This window comes from Orbicella franksi, chromosome 8 (genome assembly GCF_964199315.1).
Source record: "Orbicella franksi chromosome 8, jaOrbFran1.1, whole genome shotgun sequence".
Lineage (NCBI taxonomy): Eukaryota > Metazoa > Cnidaria > Anthozoa > Scleractinia > Merulinidae > Orbicella > Orbicella franksi.
This window is the reverse complement of record NC_138152.1, coordinates 7,330,462-7,340,831: the sequence shown is the minus strand read 5'-3', so window position 1 is coordinate 7,340,831 and position 10,370 is coordinate 7,330,462. Positions and strand designations below refer to the sequence as shown.

The window sequence follows — 10,370 nt, the reverse complement described above, 5'->3', positions numbered from 1 at the left end:
CGATATTAAGGCAGCATCATCTGCAGAATCGATATCTTCAATCTTCCAACTTATTCCGGTGTTACTCTCTTGCAGTGTCTTTCTCAATACCCAGTCAACGACTCGCATGAATAGTAGACCTGACATATTGCTTTCCTGCTTCACGCCCGTCCTGATCTTAGACCACTCTGTTGTGTCCTCTTCATCCACTACAGCGCACTCAAAGTCGTTGTAGACTGCCTTCACCATGCTGATCATCTTGGATGGTATACCATAGCTTTGCATAATCAGCCACAGGCTTTCCCTGTGGACTGAATCGAATGCTTCTTCAAAGTCCACGAGGTGACGTACAATGGGGACTGCCACTCTATTGACTGTTCTATTATATTTCTAGGTATAACAATTTGTTCAGTAGTTCCTCTACCTCGCCTAACCCAGCCTGCTCCTTCCTGAGTTTCGACTCGACACCGCCTCAAATCCTTTCGGTCACTATCATCTTGCTGACGACTGGTAGCAACGTGATTCCTTTGTCAGTGTTTACATTCTTTCAGATTAGTTTTCTTCGGAAGCTTGACTATCAGCCCTTTCCTCCGTTTCCCTGGTGTGTTTCTTCTCTCCACACTATGTCAATGATCGCTTGACTTTTATGGTGGCAAAGTCAATGTCAACTTTGAGCAGCTCTGTTTGTATGATGTCGATACCTGGAGTTTTTCCTTTTTGCAGGTGTTTTATAGCCCCTTTATTTCGGCTCTGCTGGGTTCAGATGTATCTATTTCTTCAATCTCTTCTGGAGGTTCTATTTTAACTATGTTTACCGGGTTGCTAGGGTTCTCTCAGTTAAGTACCTCATTAAAGTGTTCATACTACCTCTTGGTTTTGCTCTCTTTAGCATTAAGGATGTTACCGCTTTTGTCCTTTACTGCTGCGCTTTGCCTTGGTCTATCGTTACTCAACACTTTAGTCGGAGAATACAGAGTCTTTATGTGGTGTTGCCCAGCAGCATTTTCAGCTTCATTTGCAATATCGTCGGTCTGCTGTCGTCCATCCATTCTAACTTGACTTTTAACTTCTCTGTCTTTCTTTCTGTATTCATCTTGCCATCTCTGTTTTTGTCTCTCTGATCTTGCACCGACTAGCTTCTCCTTTATGGCTTTCCTTTGATGTATTACGGCCCACGCTTCCTGACCTAACCATCGCATGTTTTTTATTTTATTTTTTTTAAACCATAGCACTCCTATTCTTAAGCTGTATGCTGAACCTTCTACATACGTCATTGTCTTGGAGTTTTTGTGTGTCAAACTTCTTTCTAATGTTCCTTCTTACTGGTGCTCTTTTGAGTTTTCGATCTGATAGTCGATCTTACAAGAAAATGGTCACTGGCAACATCTGCTGATCTCATGGCTCTGGTGTCTATCACCGAAGTTCTGAATTTCCTCGTAACCAGTGTGTGGTCAATTTGATTTTTCGTTTTTCCATCAAGGTACACACATGCCCGCTTATGTATTTCCCTGTGCGGAAATATTGTCTCAGTGATTACCATCTCATTAAAATCAGTTTTTCAACCATTCTCCATTTTCATTTACTGACCCCATTCCATGTCGTTCCTTAACTCTTAGCGTTCATGTTACCAGTTATAATTACCATGTCTTGCCCGTGTATCTGCTCAGTGTTACATTTATGACGTATTGTAAGTGTGTTGCCAAATATGGACATGGTGTGATGCAAAACCACGAGTTTCAGGTTAGGAGGAGAGTTTTCGCCCTGTTTCCAGGGCCGTCCTTGTGTTAATGAGCTTTCCTTTGGTTCTATTGACTTTGCTGAGCTTTGTCTTCGGGCAATAACATTTGTGGAAGTTTATACATGGACTGGAGGCTGTGCCAGTGAAAACCGTAAGATCCGAAAGCTGTGTTCCCTTGTATGATTATAACACAAGTTGTGTTATAATAAAGTGTATTATCGTTTGTCTCACGATGTAGTCACTTGAGATGTAGATCGCGACGTTTCGACTGCTTACTGCTAGTCTTCTTCAGGCGATAAGGTCGACTGATTGCACGGTATCATTTATATCACAAAGGTCGGCTGTGATTGGTGCATTTCGATCCTCCTATTGTTCCATTGTTCCGGCGAGTAGCTGTTCCCTCAGCGGTCCGCTGTTGTACCGTTCTCCTATTGTTGTGTTTCTTGATCGTGGGTATCCATGCTTCAGGAATTTCGATTCCACTATCCCTGTTGATGTTATTGGGGTGAAGTCTTATGTGAATAGCTTCCTTGACCCTACGTGTGGCTATGAGTTGATTTTCCCATGGTTATCATGGCTAGCGGTATTGCTCGTGGGCGCGTACGCACGACGGCCACGGCGACGGCGACGGCGACGGAGTCGCGCAACATGGCGGCCAAACTATAAATAATAGGCTGACAAAGACCTGCAGCCTTGGTTTACTGTGTACTTCTTTGATATTGGACATCCATGTTATCAAGTTCTCATGTTATAAGGTATCCGCTGACCAGTATTACGTGACTATATCGCGGGCTCAAGTTCACAGCTCATCGAGGTCACGTTTTTTTGAAGTTGACCGCTGACCAAGTGCTGGTTTTCGATTGGATCGCGGGCTCATGCCAGGTTAACTTGTTGGAAAGGGCGGGATTGTTCGGAAGCCGGTTACCACCTGAACCCAGGATTAAACGTTAACCAAATTATAACTTTTTCTTCTATACAAATGTTTTTTTGCTGCTTTGTTTTGTGTATATGGCGATTATTAAAACTCAAAACAGAAGGCCAAACAATATACAAAAAACCTCACCGCAAAGTTAGAAAACTCAAATTAAAATTCTATCTTTTCCTGGGTTAGCTTAATCGGGCTCTAAACAATCCGGCCCAGGAGCTGCGCTTATAGGCTGGTCTAAATCTATATATTAGAAGTCTTCCTTTGTTTACTCGTCAGCACCATTTGTTGATGCATATGCATGTACCAATATCAGCTTTATAAATTTAGTGTAGAATCTTGTTTTAATATCCTCTCATTTACTAGTGTCCAGTCGATTAAGGCCTGAGTATAGGACTGCTTTACCAGTGCTTAGTTGCAATGTAAAAGCTCCAGTCATCGGTACTTGCTGTTTCCCATAATCTGGATTTTCACCTCCTTCATCGCTTTCGCAATTTGGGGGGATTTTCTAGCACTATACTTGGATCTCACGTTCCAGTTCCCTAATTTGACTTCAGTACTCAGGGTCACTAAAGTTTGGTAGGCCCGTGGCTTTTACCCAGGTATGTCATACTTTGCTCGCCTGAGCAGGGTCCCACAGCGACCCCAAGAGATGATTGATGTAGTGTGCTTGACGTTTCGGTAATCTAATACTGTTTAATTTTACTGGGTTGGGTGATTGGCCCATCACCCAAACCCCAACCTGGAGAACCAGGGGCTGTTCTTTTTCGAGTTTCTACCCCTCGACCAATCTAGCAAGGTTGAACCTACCAGGGACCAAAAGTCCCGAACAGCATAGCTCTTAGGATCACTGAAACACACAAGCCTTACCTCCGCGACAAGGTGACAGTCCAAGGTGAGAAACAATATTTGTACAAGGAATTGAAGATAGGCTGATCGAACTTTGCAGCTAACTTTGTTATCTTAAATACCCAGCTTACAATGCGGTCTTCACAAATCTCAATGCGAGTGGAAGATATGATCCGACAACACTTGGTAGTCACTACACAGGTCAGGATCATGAAGGTCAAGTTACACTGTCCAGCGGTATTCAACAATGGACTGTGCCCTACACTGGTAATTATCGGATAGAAGCGATAGGAGCAGCTGGGGGATACGATACCGGAAACAAAAGTGCGCAATACCGCGGAAGAGGTGCTAGAATGATTGGAACTTTCAGCTTATGCAAAGGTGAAATCATTCTAATACTTGTTGGTCAGGAAGGAGGAATTAACTACGATTACTCTGGTTCTGGGGGCGGTGGCGGAACCTTTGTGGTGAGAGAAAGCAACACGTCTTTGATAATAGCTGGTTGTGGAGGAGGCGTAGCGAGGGTATCCTCAAGATATGCAGGATGTGATGCCAGTCCGAGCACAGCCGGGAACCCTGGGTACAAGTCATGGTCGGGAGGTAGCGATGGACATGGAGCACAGATTTCTAGTGATGAATATCGATTGGGTAAGAACATATTATGTTATCAAGTTCGCTTTAACAACATCGGGTTTTACAGAAATCTCATCTTTGATCTCATAAATAAAATACTGTTAAACACTTTTGCTCCATAAAATTCATCTAGTCATATTCCGGACCAAAAATTAAGTGTCGGAAACATCCACCTTTTTGTTTTGGAAATATTTGATTGCTTTATATCCTTTCATATGTTTTAAATAAGGTTTCTATTTATTTTGGGGGAGATAAGTATCCATCATCTAAACTAGCCTTTCTGAGCAAAGTTGAAAACAAAGGAATGAAAGGTTAAAAATACTTGTAAGTTGCGCTCGATTAGCTTTGTGTCATTGTTTGTCCAGCCTTGTCGCTGGTCGTTCTTTCAAGAATCGCTCTGTCAAGAAACATTGATTTGCGAGAGAAAAAATTAAGGAAGTAGTGCTTCTATTGATATTCGAGTGGGAACAGTTTCGAGTCCTTTCGAGGAGTTTATAGTTTCACGGGTCAATACTACCTGAATGTTAGAATATCTCTATCACACAAATTAATTTCCAGTCGTTGGGAACAAGTTGTGGTCGTCCTGATGGTATATACGTTGCTATAGCCATAATACAATCAGCTGATTAACCTTTAATTTTAGCTTAGAATGCTTATGACTCGCAGCAAACTCAGCGACCCCATTTTGTTTTGCCAAATGATATTGAGCATGATAGGATGAAACGTTTAGCTAAGTTCAAAAAAATTATGTGAAGGGGGCTCTGCCCTCCCTCCCGCTTCGGGATTGATCATCATAACATCGTTAAAATAGCTATGACGCATTTCCTGATTAATGACAGAACAGAAGAATTAGCCAAGTCCTCATTTCCGAGATTATTGACTAAGGGAGAGGTCAGGATGGCTCTATATTGGCCAAGTTCTTTTCTTTTGCGGGTTGTGGATCGAGACGCTGTTGAGGTCTATCAACACGAATAACCCTTATTATACGGCCAACTCTGTGAGCGGGCAAGCCAAATCTTGCGCTGTGATTGGCTACACGAGGGGGCAAGATGGAGCTATCTTGCCCGCTTGAGATATACGCGCTGTGTCCCGTAAGAAAAATTTCTCCGAAGCACCAAAATTTTCATTCGTAATTTGTGCCGTCAAAATATTTTCCGTGACAGTTAAAGATTTTTAGTGGTCTCTGTATCAATGGAATTGGAAAGCGAGAAAACTGAAAGCCTCAACGAGAATGAAAAAAAAAAAAAATAAATAAATAAATAAATAAAAATAAATAAAAATAAAAATCGTGAAGAAATTAGACGGTACAGAGTACGAGCCTGTCAATTTGACGTCTTTTCAACCAATTCTTTAACGATCCTTGAACGAAAGAGGTTCTAATACGAATATATTATTGAGGGAAACAATTTCAAACTTTCAAAAGAAGTTTTAGGTGCCAAACGCCAACAACTTGAGCCGCAAATGCCGCCCGTGAGCTGAAAGAGGCCGAGGAAGACAAGATTTTCGAGTGCGGTAAATCCGACAGCCTTGAAGCGCCACAGAGCCGAGAAATAATTCTTCCAAGCGCCTAAGGATGGGTGAAAGCGACGGCTAAATGGAATGGACATGCTCTAATGGGTAAACCTTCGTTAGAACATAAGTGCTGAAAATTGAAGCCAATTAAAGAAACTTTTGAAGTTCAAGAAACTTTTCGAATTTGGCAATTTGCCTTGAACGTTTTCGTACATTTTCTTTTTCTGTTCAGTAGTTAGACATTTACTCGTCGAAAATGTAAACCAATTGCATTTCTGCATTCACCCAATCAGAATAAAGGTGCACGCGCCATTGCTTTTTGCATGCAACTGGCTTCCCTTTCGGTCCTTGAAGATAAACAAGTACAAAGATAATTTTTTGGTGTTTCATCCCATATAATAAATCCTTTATTGACCAAGCTTGTTCGGTCAAGATGGCTGGATATTGGCCTCATTGTTTTTTTGTTTTTTTTTGCGCAGAAGAAAACAAAAAACTTGGTCGATATCCAGCCATCTTGACCTCACACTTGGTCAATAGCCCATATATTTTGACCGAATATGCTTGGTAAAATAAAAAACATTTATTAAGTAAGGCATAAATAACAGCATTTTCTCGCGGGAAACAGTGGTGTATCTCGAGCGGGTAGCCTACCACAGCAGAGGATTCGGTTTTTCTTAGAGCTTACGGAGTTGGCCAAATAGGAAAAAGTCTTATCGTCCCCAATTGCAATAACGGTCCCACAAGCGACTGCGAAATGAGACTTGAATGAACGGAAACGAAAAAAAAATGGTTTTTTTTCACGCAGTTTTTTCAAACCTCGTGGCAACTGGGAAGTGCCGAAAGAGAGCAATTGATGAAATTTCAATGTTTCTTTCAACATTACACCTTGCAATCCAGATTGGCTAGAGTAATTACTGAATGAAAAATAGTACGGGGATGCTTTCAGCAAATCTAACAGAAATGTGTCGCAATGGAGATTAATTTTTTAGCGTTTAATTGTCGGTAAGTTAGTCTGTGTTTAATGTCAGGGGAAATTTTATACAGCCCAAAATTTGGATTTTAAGATATTGGATTTCGGAGTGTACCCTATTCAAACATCATGATTTGATTTCAACTGTGGAACTCCATTACAGTCTATAGTTCATTATAGTGAGCTCAAATTTACAAAATATACATTCCTTTCTTCTTCTTTGTCGTTTTACGTTTAACTGTGAACCAATGACAATATATTTATATTGCATGAAACGTTGCAAAGAGATAATAAGATAATAGTACTAAGACGCATGAAAAACGACCTTTCAAGGTAAAATGCTGCTTTAATTTAGACACAGCAACGAGGCTATTTTCTTCTTTTTCAGGTGGTGGTGGTGGTGGGTTCTACTCCAGTGGAAGAAGTGGAAGAAACTTCGGTGGTACCAAGGGATGGGGTGGTGAAGGAGGTGAGGGTTTTCTTCAGGGAGGAGTTGGTGGAAGGGCCGTGGGATATAGTGCTGATGGAGGATTTGGTGGTGGCGGAGGTTCTGGTCGTATAAGTAGAGGGGGAGGAGGTGGTGGTGGAGGGTACTCTGGTGGAAGCAGTGGAAATAGTGCTGAGGACTCCTGTGGGGGAGGGGGAGGATCTTACAACACCGGAACAAATCAGGAAAATGACTGTTGTTTCAAAGCAGCCGGCCATGGTCAGGTGACCATTACATTGCTGTAGAAATATTAAACTAGGTTTAGAACGACATACTTGTAACTATACCAGATTTAAAGCGAACAAACTAAAAAGAGTTGAGCGTTAATTATGAGGCATTAGAAAAGTAGTCTATTCTAAATGGTTTAGTGCGACTGGAATTCTACTGACTTAGTGTCAAACTTAACCTGGCTTCATGTATTTGATGTTTTACAAAATATTTAGTTTTTCTTAACAGCCTTCCAAGAAGAATGGTTTTAGCCGACTGTGGCTTTAATTTTTACATAATCATTACTTCATCTTTGATTTTTGAAATTCCACTTAATTTTTTTAGTGCTACGCTCCTGCCCCGAAACATCGAATTTTTAACTTTCACGTTTCCTCAGTTTTTCAGCTAGCGTAATTAACCTCAGACAACTAACATAAAGATTTAGCCAAAGCACTAATGAAATCAAATAGCAAATCAAAGTCAATGTGAAGCTTCATTTACATGCAGGGTTTCCTATGGACGCAGAAGAAAAAAATTAGATTATGTGGCAAAAGGGCACGTTACTATGGATCTGCTGTGAACTCAGTCTCAGCGTGCCCAATCAATGAAAACTGATCATCAATATAATCCATTCCATTCAATATAATCGATAATAATTAATCGATGAAAATTGATAATCAAGAGAGTTGTGAGTATCGATTTTCGACAAAACCGCCAGCTCTACAAGCTATACAACAACTCTCATTATCATTTACTGAATTGAGACAATTTTCCATTTTAACTCTTAAAATGTCATTTAGATTGCATTGTAGTTTTTCAATATTTGTTAACCGTACCCTGTAATATAAGCTACTTTTCGTTGTTTCGTTAGGTCGTTTGTTAATATGCCATCCAGAATACCTCTCTAGAGCTAGCTACCGATTTTCTTTTCCCCTGGTGTCGTGACAGTAAATCCACATTCATAGCAAACCTTTGACTACAGCACCCCCGAGGAGGACTCTCATATAAAAAGGGCAGGAGTGCTCGTCGGAAATTTTGAAAAGAAACCCTGAGATGTATCAGGATCCTGAGTAAGATACGCGACGAATTAGCTATAATCACCTCATATGCAACAAGCGCGAGGCTGAGTGGAATAGGTTTTTAAGTAAAAACGCCCTCAAAATATACCAGATAGAAATAAAAAGCACCACAAAAATCACGTGTACTCTTACCATATTTTGTAGAGCATGGTATTATGGCTCATAGACCATGATGGCTAAGCCAATGAAAACTCTTGAATTGCACTATCTAATGATTCAGTTTTGAATACAAGTTAGTCCTATATCCTCACTGTCTACTACTTTGCACATTGGGAAACTAAGTTATGGGAATAAGATCCGCGGATAGTCGTGATCAGAGGTAGACAGCGAGGATAGCCATGGGGACAACAAAGGGGGGGGGGGGGGGGAATCGTCAACCAACATCAGAGAAGGAGGGTGGGGCGAACCCAGTGATAGGTCTCGGCGGTCTGTGACACCGCGAGCGAGTGCCAGAAGACAGAGAGAACGGAACCACGCGGTCTAAACTATTTACAGGGAAATCCCTCAATGCAGTAAGCATTGCACTGAGCATTTTACTGGTAGTTTCTCGATGCGCTAATAAGTTATTTAGTGAGAACTAAGAATTCTTTATTAATAAATAGTAAATGCCAAAAAAACATGCCCAGAGTCATACGTCTGGATTTACAATTTCATAAAACTAACTGCTCTAAAAAGCTAATTACAAACTATTTACAAATGTATGAATAACAATTAAATAAAATTGCAAAGGCATCTGTTCACAAAGCAGCGTTTATGACGTTCAGTTCTGACACGGGGCAGGATGTAAGGGTGTCCCCTTTTCCTAAGGCTCTTGGGTGGAAGCAGTTTATGAAGGGGATAAGTACTATCAGTAGTTATCTTATCCCAAAGTATCCTATCTTTGATTCTAATTGCACCAGTTATCGGTGTATATTCGCTGGTATAACTATAACGTAGAGCCCGCTTGCAAAACCTATCACTTTGGGAGAGATATTTACTATAGTGGGCGCAAGCCCACACTTCAGTTGCATAGGTGAAAAGTGACATTATAAGGATGTCAAACAGCAGTAGCGCAAGTCTACACCTCCTCAATTGCGTAGGTGAAAAGTGACATTAAAAGGCTGTCAAACAGCAGTGGCGCAAGCCCACACCTCCTCAATTGCATAGGTGAAAAGTGACATTATTAGGCTGTCAAACAGTAGTGTAAGCTCTAGTAGTGAGTAACCGTAGCATTTACAAACTCTAAGGATGTACAGTCTAGAACTCGCTTTGCTAAGCATATTTTGGAATTGAGTGTCTCAGTTACATAGATCTTCATTGACTTTAACTCCTAACAGCTTTAGTTCACTCTTCCTAGCTATTCCATCCATGGACTCTGGGAGGGGCATCTTGGTGTTACCCATAAAAACCACCCCAAAGGTCTTTTTCATGCCAACCTTTGATGTTTGCTACTTCCTGATGTGATGATTCCAGCTTTGAAGTACTGTTCCAGTCGCATCCTTTTTCCTCCTTAATGCATGTTATTGAGTTGGAGCGGAAGTCATTTTCCAAGCGAAAAGAACATCTGCAGCCTGCTGCCTCTTGTTTGTGTGAGGTAGGCTCATTAATCGAGGAAAGTATCACCACCTTCTTATTTCCGAACGCTATTGAAAAAGAATAAAAATAAACTTACTCGATGCTGATTAGTCAAAACAAAAACAATAAATTCCAATGTCTTTCCAAAAGGTTTCCAGATATGCACAAACTCGATGGGCTTTTCTCCGTAATGTAGATGATCACGCCTCCACCAGTTTTCAACTTAAGATAAAAGAGGCTATTCATATTCAGAGAAAACAACCCTCTTTAAATCAACAATTACACCATGTTAATCTAAAATTATCTCTTTAATTCTCACACTATCACGCTTTGCTTCGTTCTGTTGTTACTGTTTATCACAATTAGCATTTTATACTTATTGCTGGTTTTCAGTGTCACGCAATTCAAAATAGATCAAAATAAAAATCAAAACCGGT

General features: G+C 40.8%; 1 protein-coding gene and 1 pseudogene across 1 annotated transcript; one reads left to right on the top strand and one right to left on the bottom strand.

Moving 5' to 3' along the window:
- Window positions 1-3,765: 3,765 nt before the first annotated feature.
- On the top strand, window positions 3,766-7,653 carry LOC145495578 (uncharacterized). The gene is made up of 2 exons (XM_081475217.1): window positions 3,766-4,128; window positions 6,990-7,653. The coding sequence occupies exons 1-2, from the start codon at window positions 3,845-3,847 to the stop codon at window positions 7,336-7,338; spliced, it is 633 nt and encodes a 210-aa protein (XP_081331343.1). The 5' UTR covers window positions 3,766-3,844; the 3' UTR covers window positions 7,339-7,653.
- A 168-nt stretch (window positions 7,654-7,821) lies between these two features.
- LOC145495560 (uncharacterized) lies at window positions 7,822-10,131 on the bottom strand (annotated as a pseudogene).
- Window positions 10,132-10,370: the final 239 nt, after the last annotated feature.